The sequence below is a fragment of the Musca autumnalis genome, unplaced genomic scaffold, assembly GCF_047663935.1.
Source record: "Musca autumnalis isolate F117 unplaced genomic scaffold, ASM4766393v1 scaffold_5, whole genome shotgun sequence".
Taxonomy (NCBI): Eukaryota; Metazoa; Arthropoda; class Insecta; order Diptera; family Muscidae; genus Musca; species Musca autumnalis.
The window spans coordinates 179,538,940-179,555,567 of NW_027412088.1; the positions used below are offsets into that span (position 1 = coordinate 179,538,940).

The 16,628-nt window shown below is 35.6% G+C and overlaps 2 protein-coding genes, 1 long non-coding RNA gene and 1 pseudogene across 4 annotated transcripts in view; 1 reads left to right on the plus strand and 3 right to left on the minus strand.

Annotated features, from left to right (window-relative positions):
* Positions 1 to 989, minus strand: part of LOC141405670 (uncharacterized protein KIAA0930 homolog) — a 38,189-nt gene extending 37,200 nt beyond the window's left edge. The window contains exon 1 of one of the 2 annotated variants that reach the window (XM_073990280.1): positions 130 to 989. In XM_073990280.1, coding sequence (XP_073846381.1) covers positions 130 to 244 — 115 coding nt within the window. In that variant the 5' untranslated portion in view covers positions 245 to 989. The remainder of the gene's footprint in view (positions 1 to 129) is intronic. The other variant, XM_073990282.1, reaches the window with a different exon arrangement.
* Positions 437 to 4,446, minus strand: LOC141405672 (uncharacterized). The gene is made up of 3 exons (XM_073990283.1): positions 4,354 to 4,446; positions 3,838 to 4,141; positions 437 to 702 (listed from the first exon to the last, which is right to left on the minus strand). The coding sequence occupies exons 1-3, from the start codon at positions 4,413 to 4,415 to the stop codon at positions 622 to 624; spliced, it is 447 nt and encodes a 148-aa protein (XP_073846384.1). The 5' UTR covers positions 4,416 to 4,446; the 3' UTR covers positions 437 to 621.
* Positions 1,394 to 3,255, plus strand: LOC141405671 (periodic tryptophan protein 1 homolog; annotated as a pseudogene).
* A 6,872-nt stretch (positions 4,447 to 11,318) lies between the features above and the next one.
* Positions 11,319 to 12,066, minus strand: LOC141406521 (uncharacterized). Its single transcript, XR_012413414.1, has 3 exons — positions 12,011 to 12,066; positions 11,868 to 11,944; positions 11,319 to 11,800 (listed from the first exon to the last, which is right to left on the minus strand). It is a non-coding gene; the product is annotated as an uncharacterized lncRNA (long non-coding RNA).
* Positions 12,067 to 16,628: the final 4,562 nt, after the last annotated feature.

Genomic DNA, 16,628 nt, shown 5'->3' on the forward strand with positions numbered 1-16,628 from the left:
AAAAGTACACGAAATAATGCAAAAAATCAATAATTAACTATAGACAATTTTTGCAAATTTTTCTCCAAGAAACAAATAAAATTAATGGAAAATGTTAATCTATTGACATTTTGAAGACACTATACATACCATCCTTGAGCAATTGTCTCATTTCTTTGTTCCTTTGAAAGTTAATATCCTCCAGCAGTTGCTGTAAGGGCGTTTGAGGCCGGAGCAAAGCTCCAGCTGCACTGGCCAAAGACATTGTATTAAAAAAGTTGATGTTTGCAAACTTATTTTAATGCCGAGTTCAAATTAAAAGTAGTTCCCTAAATGTTCCAAGTTTTCCAAAGGGCCAATAAGTGACGCACTTAGGAACTGGTAAAGATGAAAAACTGCAAAACGGATATACAGCAAATATTTTTCTTTCACAAAAGCAAATAAGGTCGGGTCGGGGTCACCACATTTTAATGCCACTTTTTTCTTTATTTTTTTAATTTTATAACACTTTGTTTTGCATTTTAAATGGATTTTGCCAGCAATTGTATAAAACTAAATCGTTGCACTTTTTTCCTTTGTTTAACCAGACTCTGTTGTGGCGACTAGCCCTGCTGTGTATTCTTTGGCAAATGAAAAAGTTCTCTACATGTTGTATGTCCTATTGCTTCCTATTGTGGGGGTTATTCGTTTAAATTCCTTTTTCTTCTTAACGTCCGTAAATAACTGTAATTTTTAGGGGTTGATTTCTTGTTATTTGTTTTTCAATTCTCTTCTTATTGGGCATTTTATTAGTTTTGTTTTGGTTCTATTATTTTTAAATATTTTTATTTATTTTATTATGAGAGTGTATATGAGAGTAGTATTTAAAGTATTTAATCATTAGTCACTAATTAAACGATGAATTGAACTACGGAATTGGAATAATGTAGACTTTGTCACTTTTATATTCCAGTCGGATTGTATCAATTCCACAAATGTGTTGTTACGTTCGTTTTGTTACTCTTCCGTACAGCTGTTCAAGCATTGAAGCCGTGTGTTTTTACGTTTCCTCATCAGCGAAGAAGACGTAACTATTGGGTATCCACCCTTAATCAGTGCAAAGCGTTATGCTTGTTTCCAACAATATGTTTTCTACCAGTTTTACTCATCTTAGCAATCGCAGAGGGCAATGATTAACACAGCAGTGTATGTAGACGTTGTCAGTTGTCTTGCGGACGTTCAATCAGGATTGGTATGCAAATCCAAATTTCAATTTTGCCAGCTGCTACAATGTTCAGACTATCTAAGCCTTTGGATTTTACGATATCCTCCACAGTAGAGAAATCGTATAAGATTGGGAAAGATCTCCTCGTGTTATTATATTTGGAGCAACTAAATATAATATGAGAAGCCGTTTCCTCGACTTCACATACCTCGCATAGGCTGTTATATGCCAAGGTACTATTACAGAAGCAGTGACCGCACAGTAATCTATTTATTAACTTCTGTCTTTCTGAACTCTGGTTTGAATTTTTAAACCAAGGTACTCTCTGGATAGATGGAAAGATATTGTAAAAGTATGAACTACTCCTATTTTCACAAGTATTTAATCATTAGTCACTAATTAAACGATGAAATCAACTACGGAATTTAACTATTGAAAAAAAAAATTATCTTTCGGTGTAAAAGAAAAGTGCAACAGATTAAATATCCTTCTATTTACCACATAGATTTGGTATAAATCAACAAACATGGAGGAAGAGGGACCAGCAGAGGCAACCATTGACTTTGTACAACCCTGTGCTTTGTGCCACGCGGAATTGCCAAAGAGAGACCCGACAAAATTGTTCTAACACAAGAGGAGCTGGCTCGCGTTATCAAAGAAACCAAAGACCGTTTAGGTAGCGAAGGTGAGGAGGATGATGATGACGACGATGAGAATGAATGGCATGGATGTAGATAACGAAGCTGAAGAAGAAGATGACAATAATGAAGACGATGAAGAATTGCCGGCTGAAAGAAGACATAGCAGTAACGATAAATTTGGTTTTGATAACTATGATGCTGAGGGTAATATTCGTGTGGCGGATATTGGTAATATTGTTGATCCTGATCATCAGTTGCCCGATGAGGATGATGACTCCGAGGCTGAAGATGAAATTATTAAACCCACAGATAACTTACTGCTGGTGGGTCATGTCCAAGATGATGCTGCCAATATGGAAGTGTGGGTTTTCAACGAAGAAGAGGAGAGTTTGTATACCCATCATGACTTTTTGTTGCCCAGTTTCCCATTGTGCATTGAATGGATGAACCACGATCCGGGTAGTGATAAACCAGGCAATATGTGTGCCATTGGTTGTATGGATCCTGTAATTACTGTCTGGGATTTGGATATACAAGATTCCATTGAACCCACCTTCAAATTGGGCTCGAAGGGTAGTCGCAAGAAACAAAAAGAAGCTTATGGCCACAAAGATGCCGTTTTGGATTTGTCTTGGAATCACCACTATGAACATATTTTGGCCTCTGGCTCGGTAGATCAAACCCTTATTTTGTGGGACATGGATGAAGGACAACCCCATACTACAATAACAGCTTTTGAGGAAAAAGTTCATTCCATTGAATTTCATCCAAGTGAGGCCCAAACTATATTGACTGGTAGTGCTGATGGTGTGGTGCGTCTATTCGATTGCCGTGGTCCAGAATTTGTTAATGCCTCATTTGTTAAATGGGACACCCCCGGAGAAGTTGAAAAGGTATTGTGGAATTGCACAGATCCCAACTATTTTATTGTTGGTTCCAATGATGGTTCGCTGCATTATGCCGACAAAAGACAAGCCAAAAAATTATTGTGGTCATACAAGGCCCATGATGAGGAAATCTCAGGCATTTGCTTTAATTCAGAGGTGAAAAACCTCTTGACCACAACCTCCACAGAGGGCTACTTAAAGATTTGGAATTTCAATGGAACTGAAATCAAACCGGTATACTCACATGACTTCAAGATGGGCCGTTTACAGTGTATGAAACAATGTCCCGAGGATCCCTTTACATTGGCCTTTGGTGGTGAGAAACCTCCCCGTTGCCGGGTATTCAATATTAAGAATTTCGAAGCAGTACGCCAAGTATTTGGTGTTGGCGGTGAGGCAGCACAAGAATAGTAATAGAACGCTGGCGTTTTCTTCCTCTGTTTTCTCTCCATTTTAATCTTTTTTACAAAGTTTTTATATTTGTAACAATTTGTATTAAAACTGTTTTATTTCATAATAGCAAATAAATGTAAACTTAACTAAATTACGCAGTTTTTGATTTTTCCTTAATTGAGTGGATTAATACTACATGTTCTCCTCGCAGTAGTATTTGTGGTAGAAACCTTTTGATTTCAACTGTTTTGCGATTTAGACTTTTTACAATTTGTTTGTATAACTTAATACCCAATTCGTGCAGCCTTTGGGAACAATTAACATTGGGATTTTGGTTTGTGGGCAAAACAATGTTATCTTGGAAAATTTATGTTTACGCTGAGTATAACATTCTTCAACTTCTGTTAGTAGAAGATTCCAATGACGATCGTAAATTTTTAAAACACCTTCCACATAACCCCGTATGCCTTTTTCTTTTCTAACCATTACATGAACTCTCTCGCCTGATGCAATATAACCATTTAAGGCCTTTAAAGGACCCTCATCATTTTTCATTTGTGTTAAAATATTTCGGGTATGTTTATTTTTAATTTTCGCTTTGATGTTCCTGAAAACGTCTATGGCTTTTCTCTTCTTCTACCAAAGTAGTTTTAGATGTGTCCTTACTTGTTCCACCAACACCTTCACATTGTTTTTGGTTTTTAGGTCTTTTGCCCACATCCCATACACCTACCTTCTTTAAGGCTGTTTCAAAAGCTGCCATGTTTTGATAGATCACTTTTGGTTGCTTTTCAGTTACCCGAAAATCATTGGCATATAGACATCGTAGGGGATTAAAGTTTTCACTGGTTATGTCCAATTCATCCAACTGACTTTCCAAGGAAGTTGATTGTTGTTCTCTATGAGTTTCCTCCGTTTCTTGTAGTTCCTTTTCACTTGATACTTGTGTTGGTGCTTCATTTGTTTTGCCATTGTTTTCTTCTTTAGGTTCAATTTTGATTTTCGGTCTGTTCCTTTGGTAATGGTAACAGTGGTAGCTATGCTTTTGAAAGTAAGTCCCAATTTACATTAGGCGAGTTTACTTGCGGCAATTGTCAGTTTGATGGAGAGAGAGGTGAGGCATATGGTAACCCTTTGCCTCTCAGCCCCCTCTCTCACCTACAAACTGACAATTGCCGCAAGTAAACTCGCCTAATGTAAATTGGGACTAAGGGGAACACTTTGCGGGCATGAATATGAATAAACGAACGAATTTAAAAACGTTCCAAAAAATTCAAATAAGGAGCACAAAAGGGAAACAATATGAAACATGAAACAAAGCAAAATGGCCGACAGAGCCGGATGAGGACGAAGCTAATGACCGACTGGCTCTAATGCAGTGTTCACCAGCGAGCCCTTACTGAGAACATTTCAATGTAAAACACACAGTAATGTATGCTCACTTCCTCTCAGTAAGGGCTCGCTGGTGAACACTGCTCTAATGTTTACGCAAACGCAAACAGCTGTGAAAAATGTTCAAAATTGAGCAATGAGCTATGTGAACTGAGTCACTGTTCTTTTAATGTGCTATCATTTTCCAGTGATTGACATAGCAAGCTACGAAACGGATGAAACGTCCATTTGGTTTGAATTTGAATTTCAAATCAAATCAATTTACTGTTTTCAAAAAAGCCCGCTCCTCAGAGCAATATGCTTCTTCTTAATTGGTTTGTGCGAATTCAATTCACATTGAAACGATGACATCTTTACGATATCAGCTGTTTGAGAGAACCCGGCAAAGAAGCCCGCCCTAATGCTCTAACAAATAACTTAACTTCCCTTTACGCTCTTGCTTCTTCTTATTAAATTACAAGAGTTCAGCCACATCCACAGTGCATTGATAACGCCGTAAGTCTACAGCTGTTCTTTAACTCCTCTACTTTGAATGTATGACAACAAAGTATAACAAGTATAACACTTAAAACTAATAACGGCTAAAATAATTATAATTATAAGTAAAAATTGAATTATTACTTTGAAGAATTAAAAAAGTGAAATAAAGACTATTAAAATAATAAAAAAGAGAATAAATTTGATGAAGTATTTCATTAAAAGGTATAAATTAGATATTCCCAGTAAATCGGATACTAAACAAATGTTTGTTAAATAAAAACGTTTAATTTTTACAGGGTTGATGGTCATGGTAGAACAAATACAAGGTAAAGTTAATACTACAACAAATACAACTCGAACAACAACCACAAAGGAATTTGTTTTTGTTTGTAAACCTTAGTGTCAACGTAAATGTAAACAAAACAAGGAAATGTCTATAAATTATTGGAATTTAAAAAACTAATAATTTTTCACATTTGATTGAATATTTTGGAAAACATGAATGAAAACTAGTTAGATTTTCAATTTGAATGTTTCCATATCATTCCACTAAATGCATAATTTCTCGCAGAAAGTAGAATACTTGCAAAAATGTTTCGGGTCGCTGGTAATTCATTGAAAAAAGAGAAGCTGTTTCAATCATTTGCTTTTGAAAACAAAAAAGCACATGTTTATTAGGGCTTTATTCTTTTCAAGTTTAACAAAATACCACACATATTAACAAATATTGTACCGCCTCTATAAGCGGTGTTTTAGTGTGCGGCATGTCGTTCGGACCTGGAGGAGGTTACATGTCAATGATATGAAGCCGTCTTTATGGGAAATAGTTTTTTTTCTGATGAATAAATTTGTTCTTCAAAAATATATATCCCTAATATACATCGAACATAGAAATAAATACATAAAATGTCGAATGGAATTTGACACTAACACTCCAACCCAGTTCAGTCAGCTGGGTATTGCTGCTACCTTTTCTTGTTCTACCATGGTTGATGGTAGTGTTTCTATGAAAATGTGAAATGGAAACTTTTATAAAGGAAAAACAAATGAAAAAAAAAAATAATTTCCATTTCAAAATTTCATAGAATAACAGCCTGTTTCTGTATGTCGAAACGAAAATGTGTGCGAATGAAACATTACCAAACTCGGAAGAATGGTGATCGTTTCTTAGTTCGGCTTATGGAACAAATGTTCTGTAGAGGGCCAGCTAAGTTAAGTAAAGCACTCATTGATATGAGAGAAGTTTCCTTTGTCCCTTCGGGGAAGTTTGTTGGAAGATATGTCTTCTATTTTCTGCTACACAAATTAGAAATGGCAGCATATTAGCTGGCATCTGATTGGTTTTGGAAATTGTGCTTAAGTTATTGCCATTTAAAAAAAAACTTGTTATAGTTTTCAAATTTATAACGGAAAAAATAGTAATGTTGTGATAAGAGGACTCGATTAGAAGGTGGAAATGTTCTCACCTCTTGAAGACTGATTTTGCTTATATAAGCCTGATTAGCCCAGATTTATTGCTCTGGCGGAATATCTGATCGGGAGAGTATCAATGGCATAACAATCTTCTTTCTATAACGTTTATATTAAACGGCCAACAATATCCGTTTAGAAAATGTTGACGATTTTTCAAATTAAATTGACGATTTCACGATTTTTTTACGATTTTCGGCCAAAAACTGTCGGCAACGCTGATTGAGAGATACAGAGTTCACCATATCGTCGGTGTCATGCTTAAGTGTTCCATACGCCATTTTTGACATTTTGTGATAAAGATACCTCACTAGATTTTAAACCATGCTCTTTCAGATTTTTTTAATCGGTTTTCTTCTATCTTCTATAGTTTTTGAGATATTCAGATGTCAATACGTTCCATATCCGCTTTGTGACACAAAAAAAAAATCCTGTCTAATAGTACGTTTATATATAACCGGATTTAACAAACCCACTGGGTTATAAATGTCAATTCCATTACATATACGTCAAACAAATCCTCATAAAGAAGGTTAACCCTGCAAAAGGCTATAATAGCTATAATATAAACATGGTTTTATTGTTCCATATCCATAAAGCTAGAGTTGTGTAGTACCGGAACGAACTACTTCATTGGAACTATTCCGAGACTGGAACGATCGGAACGATATCCGACTTGTTCGTTTACATAGTTCCTTTCGTTCATCTCGTTCCTTTTGTCCATCTCGTTCTATTCGCTCATCTCGTTGTTTTTGTTCATCGGATTCAAACGTTTTTTTATTTTGTTTTGTTTGTTATTGACGACGCGTGTTTTTGTGCGTATGTATGTGAAATATTGTTCTGCCTTTAACCATGATGAAACTAAATAGATTTTGCGTTTAACTATCAAAATGTGTAGGAAAATAAAATAGATTTTCAATAGAAAACAAGTGTTTGTTCCCGTAAAAAGAGCAAAATTTTTAAAATGGCCAAAAATAAGAAAATTTAGGATTTGCAAAAGATCGTTCCTTAAGTAATGCGCCTTTATCAAAAAAATTTACAAATATTGCTTACTACACTTCAAAATAATAATAAAAAACAATATAAACAAATGTTTTTTATTCGCTTAACACTAAAAGAACGGCTAAATAGCATATGAACAAACGATTGATCAAAAGGAGTGATTTATCCAAAAAATCCAAATTAAATGTCAAACGAACGAAGGAACTATATGGAACGAAGGAACGATATTACAGAACTAGTTCCTTTTGATAAAAGGAACGAGAAAGATCGAACCGTTCAGTGAACTAGATTGCCCAACTCTACATAAAGCCTGGCGTATGGAACAATCAATGCCGTGAGGCGTATAGAACAAAAACGAATTGTTGTTCCTCACAAAAAAATCATGGCGTGTGGAACAAAGAATTGCCCAATTTCGTCAAGTTACGAACAATGTGGCGTATGGAATAAAATGATTTTTGTTTGCGGGAGAACGATTAGTGACAATATCAATGGATGCTTGACGCGATCTTAAGCGTGATGCGAGTGTTGTCGGAGGTGCTTCAGTCTCAGTTTTGGTTACCGTTATGCTAGAAGGCATACTTTTAATAAGAGATTCTGTGGAAACCTCCTTCTCCTTGTTTTGTGTTAGAATATTTACAGATTCTTGTTGTTCTTCTTGTAGACTTTTTTCAGTGAAATTTTGCTTACAATAACTCGAACGACTGGGTGTAATTTCTATGTCAGCACATGCATTAGCTACTGCTGGAACTTTGGTAATAGTTATACCTTTTGGAAGTTTAAATGTATTTAGATTCGGAAGATTTTTTTGAGATTCATTTGGAGACTGTTTTACACTTTGTGGACTTACTGAAGGACTCTTCTGATACTTTTCAGAAGAAGGTGTCTTGAATTGTAGCTGATCTGTCTTTTGTGCTGAAGTACAACGCATAATTTTCACAGACAAATTTCGGGTCTTTTGGGGAGTATGTACATTGAAATTATCTTTGGTGGAAGTAGGAGATATGGAAGGAGCTCTCATGCTTGGGGGAAGTGTCATAGCATTTGTCTGCGCAGTTGTGGTGGGTGTTTTAATAAGATTTGCCTTAACCAAATTCATTTTACACTGTGATGGAGATTTCTTGTTGGTATTAAATTCAGGAGTTTTTGGTGTTAAAGATTTGTTTTGTTTTTCTCCACTTTTCTCCTGGGTTTTGGGACTTTGTTTCATGAATAAATCCTCCACCTTCATTGGAGTTCTATCACCACGATCAGTGTTAACGAACGAGCGAGCGGGAGTATTTTTTTCTTTTTTAATTTGTGAAGTACTAACCAAAGGTCCGCGTTGTTGCGGCAATCTTCTGGTAGAAGGTGTTCTTCGAACCAGCTTTAGAGATTCTGAGGACGGATTTGCTTGTAATAGTTCTCCTGATGCGTGCATTTTAGGAGAATTACCTTTTTTGTTGGGACTGTTGTTTATGTTGTTCAAAGTTTTAAGGGGACATTTGGGAAGGTTGTTCAGCGTTTTCAGGGGACTTTTGGGTAGGCTGTTCAATGTTTTCATGGGACTTTTCATAATTTGTGCAGCCATAACTTGAATTTTTGTGGATTCCTTAATGAATGCTGGATTAATATTTGTTTTGTTGTTTTCCTGACCACTAATTACTGGTTTTCCTTGTTTGCTTCTTGCCTTTTGATTTGTTTTACTGAATTTTCCCTGATAAACTTCCTGATTTTCCTTCTTTGCGGAGCGTACTTTTTTGGTTTTTGTTGTGGATTTTGGTGGTGTTGTGTGTTCCAAATCCCTTTCAGTTACTACATTTTCATGATCGAGATTACTTTTTTCTACGTCTTTGGGGATTTCTGCTTTAGGTTCTTTCTTTTTGTGGCTATTGGGATTTTCTGCTGTATCAGTTTTGTCTTTGTTTTCTATTTCTTCTTTTTCATCGTCCATATTTAGAAGATCTTCATTGTCATCACCTAAAGCCCTTTCTAAGGCCTTGGTTAAATCTTCATTTAGAAGATTTTCAAAATCGTCCATATCTTCATTTTCCAGATTATTTTCTAAATCCTTATCTTCCGCTATTACCTGACCTGATACTTCGGAATCTTCATTTTCTTTTGTTTTCTTCAAATCGTCTTCCTCTTTGGAAAAAAGTAGCCGGCCATTAACAGGGGAATTTTCGCAATTTCGGAGGCCCATATCTCGGGAAATACGGACTTCCGCAACAAATGTTGTATATATTTGTGATCAGGGAGGCGAGGTCTATCTGCAAAAAGACATTTCATCCCGATCCGAGCTTAGTTGGCCAGCTCGTCTTATGCCCCTTATCTGCTGCTGGCTTCTCGTTTTCTCCCTTAAGGCCTGCGTACATAAGCTGCCTTGCCTGCTTACCTTGCTTACTTCTAATAAAAGAATAAAAAAGAAAAGGGCAACCCAGTTCGAAATTTCCTCGGCCTTCTTTATTCTTTTATTTTTATTATGTCAAAAATGAAGCAGGAAAGCAAGGCAATCAGGCAGAGCAAAAACAGCCAAAAACAGTTATTAACTAAGCAACGACGCAACTTCGAAAACGACGTCTTGGTGTATAAGAAACCCAAATAAACCAAATAAACACAAACACATTTCCGTTCAACAATTTATTTAAATTTTAAATTTAAATAAATATTATATAATTATAATTATTATATAATTAATTAGAAAATAATAAATTCAATAAATTAATAATTTAAATTTAAATATATATTATATTATTATATAATATAATATATTAATATTACATATTAATTATTATATAATAAAGCAATGGCAACGACAAACAAAAAACCTGAGTTATAATAATTCAATTCAATTTAATGTAAATTGTATTAAAAATGTATTCAAAATTAAAAATTTAAATTAAACTTCGGCCGTGAATCGGTCCTTTGCAACTACGACTTCTTCCAGATCGCCAGCTGCGTCCAAGTCACCTCCAGCTGCTGAGTCTCCACCGCGGCCATTTCCAGCTCCACCGCGGCCATTTCCAGCTCCACCGCGGCCTTCAACATTTCTAGCTGCTGCTGTTGAGTCTCCACCGCGGCCATCAAAATTATTAACAGCTCCACCGCGGCCATCCGAACCATTTACATTATTTCGTTGGTATGTATATCGCGTATATCGCCGCCCGTAATTACGGTAACTCATGGCGGGCGTTGTCCTGTGCGTTTAAATATATGCCAGCGCCATCTATTGTCTGTTAGCCGAGGAACAACAGCTGATCAGCGCTTACATTGACGTTTAGGTTTGTTTATTCTGTCATGATAACTAAGATGACAACTGGAAGGTTAGGGAGGAAACGCGAATGAAGTCAATCGAGATGGCCAACAATGATTAAAAATTTCCTTCCTTTTTCGACCTGACGACAAAGCAGCCGGAGGTGAGCTTCATGGAATGAGACCTGTCCAAGAACATACTTACGTGCGAATCGAATATCCCGATGTAAAGAAAACGCAATCAAGTGTTATTGTAGTTTTAAAAGAAACTATTCTCTGTATTGAACTATACAGCTAAAAAAATCTACATTGAATTAGTGCTTAAATTTACAACTGAAATCAAACTTAAAGAGATCTATTGAAAAGTAAATGCCGAGTCGAAAACCTTTGAATTTAACTAAAATGCCTATTTACATGAAGATATAAAGAAAGTAACTTAAATAACTAAAAATATCAACCTGAAAAAAAGAATATATTAGTTAATATTGATGAACAAAATAAAACCTAGATAATACATGAAATGAGAAGAAATATATTGAATTAGCATAAAAATAAACCTAATGAACTAAAACTAAACTTAAGAATCCCGAAAGAAAAGAGAATTAAATTGATTTACACTTGAGAAATAGAACACAACGATAAATCAACATAAGGTTATGAACGATTGCACTTAACTACTTAAACGAAGACTAAAAAAATAGAAGTAATATTAACAACAAGAAGTACTGAAAGGAAGTAATCAAAATCCGCCAGTCGTATAATCCAACGCCTTTAAAACACATTAAAACATCTGCGCCGGCTCATCTCCGCTGCTCCACGTGGGATTTGCTGCAATTCTACACCAGCCACCGCGGTGTACAGGTACCTCTGCTTAAGACCTAATACTTACCCCTCATTGACGAGAGAACAAGGAAAAAAATCTGCAAATAAAAGATAATTTGATTAATAAAAGAACGATTGTAAGGGTAGACATACTTATCTTTTGGTCAGGCGTCAGCTTTGCATTTGCTGAACATTTATCCAAGCCCAAATAGTTTGAGCTCAGGCTAGGCAGGTAGGATTCAGTCATAGGAGGAAATGCTCCACAGCTCAGAATATGTTATCCCTTTCGATCCAACGCTTGCCTATAAGATAATGCAAAACTTTTATTAGAGATTTTAAAACTTACGAACTGACGAAACAAGAACTTACCATTCACTTCACTCGACTTTGACGGACAGACAGAGACATAAGCAGAACATCCAGATATGCAGTTGGTATCACGGTAGCTGTAAATTGAAGAAAAGAAGGCGATTAATAATCTATAATTTATTTTTGCTTAAACTAAAGTTTACCATGTAACCTATAAAGTTTTGATTTTGCAATGAATAAAATTTGTATAATATTTGACATCTGAAAAGAGAAGAAAATGGTTGTTATTGATGGATAGGGGGGGATAGGGAGGGGACCATAAAACGAAGAGGTAGGTATTGGGGCAACATAACTTACTTAATGCTATGTTGCAATGGTGGAAATCAGATTCCAGAGGGCGGGCCTATCTCGACACAACATCAGTCGAGAAAGCAATTAGGCTTTTCCTATAGACAGGTGAAGTTGCGGTGTGTGTCATTTTATAGCGTAAGAATCCAATTCCTTTTCGGGCTTCAAAACCTTTTAATGTTTTAAACTTTCTTTATGGTCATCTCAGCCTGGCATGATGATTTTGTTTTTGTATCTGTGTTATTCGTAGTAAGCGTGTCAAAGAATCCCCCCTCATCCGGCGAGTCCTAGCCGAACATACGCCACCATGCCAGCAGCGACACCTTTCTACTCGAAATTGAAGTCCTCTTTTATCGCAATACCCAGGCACGGTACAGCGTAACCTGGACCCTGTTACCATTACAAAAAAATGTAAATGGTTCGTATGGTCGATGGCGTTGGTAATAATGTTGATGGCGGTAGCGGTTGTTGCGGTTGTTAGATGTTCTTGCGGTGGTGTTGCTGGCGGTTGTGCTGGTGTTGTTGCTGCCGGTTCAGATTTGGATATAGCCCCCATATATCTTCGCCCGATTTAAGGCATTTGGTGCACGAAACACGCTATATATGTCCGATTTCAATTAAATTTTGAATGTGCGACGGTATTTAGTCTAGAAACAAGTGAGCCAGCCACCATGATTTCTCCACAACTCATGAATTGCGATTCATCGATAACTGTTTGATTCAGGGAAGGCATTTTGTGACCTTTTTTTAATTTTGAAAATTGTTTTGTTCCGCAATGAATATTTTTATTAATTTGTATGTACTGCTCCGGTTAATTTCCAAGAACAAAGGATGAGCGTAAGATCGATTTTTTCTAATGGATCTAAATAATGGAGAATGGATTATATTACTTTTTTTTTAATATTCACTTATTTTACTTACATTTTCTTTTAATAACTTTAATAACAACAAATAACACTTTCACTTGGTTTATTTTGGCGGCATTTAACGCTGAGGAATGAAATTCAAACAAACAACGCGTCAGATGGATCTGTAGATCGCTAAATAAACGGGATCTGTAAATCGGAAGGAGCATATGAGTACTCATTACTCATAAGTATGAGTACTCACTAATAGCTAGTTTAACCCCGTTTTTTTTTTTGATTTCTCCTCGTCTGGGTGTTTTTGTTGGATGATTACCCGAAGTAATCGTATACCTACCACAACTAGTTGACAATTATTTGGTTATTTCGTGTATGCTATTATTGTGTGTATTTCAGCTGATTTGTGGTTGATATAAACAAGTATCATAATCATATTTTAATTTTGGCATGATGGATGAATTTACATAGCTCCTCAAGCCATGTAAATGAACCATTTTTAAGCAAGCTGGGTAAGTCTGTGAAATTATTAAACAAGTTGAAGTTACTTCTAATTGCGTTGTATTTGCTGCAGTTAAAGATAAGATGGTTTTCAGTTTCGATTGTATTGCATGTTTCGCAGATGCTGTTGTTTGTTATATTGATTCTGTGCAGGTAAGGCTTTCCATACGTGCTTGACGGAATTAATCATCTTCAGTGCATTTAGTGAAGTATTGCATGAGGACATTACATCTTCATAATGTTCTTTTAAAGATAAGCTATTTTTGATGTTTCTTCCTAGGAATTTGATCATAGATACAGATTTAAATGCTGTTCCTTGAATACTTATGTTTGGTATTTTTCTAGCACCTTTGGCAACGTATATAGCGACAGTCTTATCATAGTTTTGTTGTAGGTTTAGCTGGGTAAGAATGCGATGAAATTTATTAAGTTTTACTTGGAGGTTGTAGTTAGCGATTTCAAAATCTCTGTGGGCGGATAACAATATAAAATCATCGGCAAACTGAAAGGTGTATGTATTTTCCACGTTGATATCATGTAGACCTAATGTGTAAACGTTAAAAAGCGTAGGACTTAAACAACTGCCTTGTGGGAGTCCATTGTAAATTTCCATTTCACTTTTTCCCATAACTAAAATGCGACATTTCAAAAAATTTATTATCCAAAGGGTTAGATCCCTGGGACATTGAATCTCATTGAGTATTTTGTGTAGCAGGTCGATTTTGACACAATCGTAGGCCTTGGCCACATCAAGTGATGCTATTATGACCTTTTCGTCTTTCTCCTTGTGATGGCTGATGGTGTATAATATGTCATTTATGCACATGGAAGCCGAGAGATGTTTCCTATATGCATAAGTGTTTGGTGGAAGAATTTTGTTCTGATTTAGAAAGCTTTGTAGACGATCTTTAATCATTAAGTTGTTGTTTTTTACAAAAACTGATATCAGAGCAATTGGTCTGTAGCTAGTTATTAAATCTGGATCTTTGCCTCTTTTAGGGATTGGCACAATTTTTATTCTTCTCCATTCTTCTTTGATTTCACAGTTTTTCCAAGACGTATTCATTGCCGCTAGCAAATTGGTTTTTGATGCTTCAGAGAGATTACTCACCATTTCATACGTGACGCCATCCACTCCTGCAGCCGATGGTTTAGTTTTTGTTTTTAAAACTTTTGAGAATTCTTGAAACGTAAGATCGGAGCTCGAACAAAATGACGATATGTTGATGTCAACTGGAGAATTATCAGGAACTTGGTCTCTCAAGTGACAAAGAAATTGTGTATCATTGTCCGATGACCACTTGGTTTGACCCGACGATGAAAATGAGTTTTTGCACCCACGAACGAAGCGGAATAGTGTTTTTGAATTTAGATTAGTGTTTAGATTCTCAATTTTACTTTTAAAAGCATGCTTACGAGCATATTTGGTGGAGTTTTTAAAGGTTTTCTTTGCCTCAATGAGTTTTTTAGCTGTTTCGTTGTTATTATTTAAATCAAACATTTTTTGAGCAGGAATTAGAAGCCGATAATTTTTGTCTACCACTGAATCCCACCATGGTTTTGGTATGAACTTGTCATTAATAGTGTATGTAGATTTTTTTATTTCATTTTTAAAAACATTATGAATGTCATCAAAGGACGCATTTAGAGAAACATTGTTAAGGTTCTTCAAGAGTTTCTTTTTAGCTAGAAATTTTTGAGCTTTTATTTTGACCGTTGATATATTTATTAACACTGGAAAATGATGACTTCCACCGATAGTTGACGGAAAGACATTCCATGTCACTGTTTCTGTTGAGTTTGTAAATGTCAAATCCAGTACAGATCCATCTGAATCAGTAAGACGTTTTTTAAATGTAATTTTTCCGTTGTTTAAGCACCGAAAACATGACGAATCAAAAATATTTTTAACTGTTTTTCCGCGTTGGGAGTCAAATGCATCTCCATAGGCTGTATGTCGGGCATTGAAGTCACCGCATGTGAATACATTGGGTTTCGCTTCAACAAAGGAAATAAGCTTTTCAAGTTCATTTTTGATTTCATTACACTTAAGTGAATGAGGAAGATATATGGAGACTAGAGTAATGTTTGTAGAAAGAGAAGTAGTTTCGCAAATGAGTATATCCAGCAAGGTATTAAAAGACAGCTTTTTGAACTTAATATTATTTTTAAAGGCAAATGCAACTCCACCGTAGTTGTCATGCCCTTTTTTTGATACTATTTGGTAATTTGGTATAGAGGAAGAGTTTTTGTTTTCATCTATATTGAAAATTTCACTTAGAATACAGATGTCGATATTTAATTTTTTTAAGTAGACTTCTAAGAAGCTTTTATTTTTGGTAAGGCTTTGGATATTATATTGTAAAAAGTTCATTAGAGTTTGTTAGATGAGAAAAAAAGGTATTAATATACACTTTCTTTTCAGATTGACACTGATGTTATGATGGAGCTTCTGTCGGTTTTGTCTCATTGGCTGGTTCATTTAAGGGGGTTGGAGTGACTGTTATTGATTATTGGAAGTTTTGGAGGATATCAAGGCCCTCCTGGCAGTTTAATGAGGTAAGTAATTTCTGCATTTGCTCTGCAAATAATGACATTGTTTTTTCCAGGTTTTGAAAAACGAGTGTGTTGGAAGATTGGTGTTGATGATGTCAATTGACTTGGGCTTGCTACAGGGAGGTTGTTTTTGACCTGTGGGGCGGCCACCTTGCTGTATTTAATTTTTGTAATTCTCTTGTTAATTTCATCTTGTATATTTCTTTTTGTTATATTATTACTTTTGTTGTACTTATTTTTGTAGTTTATGGGCGGAAATGCGTTATTAAAGTTATCATCAGAGAGTATTTGATAATAGTTTAACAACTACGAGGCAGCCAACAATTTCTCCCAAAACAAAAATCTTTCGACCCTTGGTCTAAAAGCTGAAATTCCTGAAAGGTTCGTTCAGAGATTTTATGTTATTAAAAATGTCCCGAAGACCATAATGGGACTCACAATTAAAGAATCCATACAGAACAATAATGACATCGATGTATTATCAGTTTATCGATTTATGAGGAAAAATAATAATGGCCATATAGAACCCACTGAAACTGTTAAGATAGGCATAATA

What these genes read in the sequence shown, in the direction of transcription:
- LOC141405672 (XM_073990283.1), bottom strand. Translation starts at nt 4,415, where the DNA reads ATGTTTCATATTGTTTCCCTTTTGTGCTCCTTATTTGAATTTTTTGGA. An exon ending in TTTGGAACGTTTTTAAATTC is followed by an intron (nt 4,142 to 4,353) that starts GTTCGTTTATTC and finishes TCAAAAGCATAG; the next exon opens with CTACCACTGTTACCATTACC. An exon ending in TTGAAACAGCCTTAAAGAAG is followed by an intron (nt 703 to 3,837) that starts GTAGGTGTATGG and finishes TAAAAATTACAG; the next exon opens with TTATTTACGGACGTTAAGAA.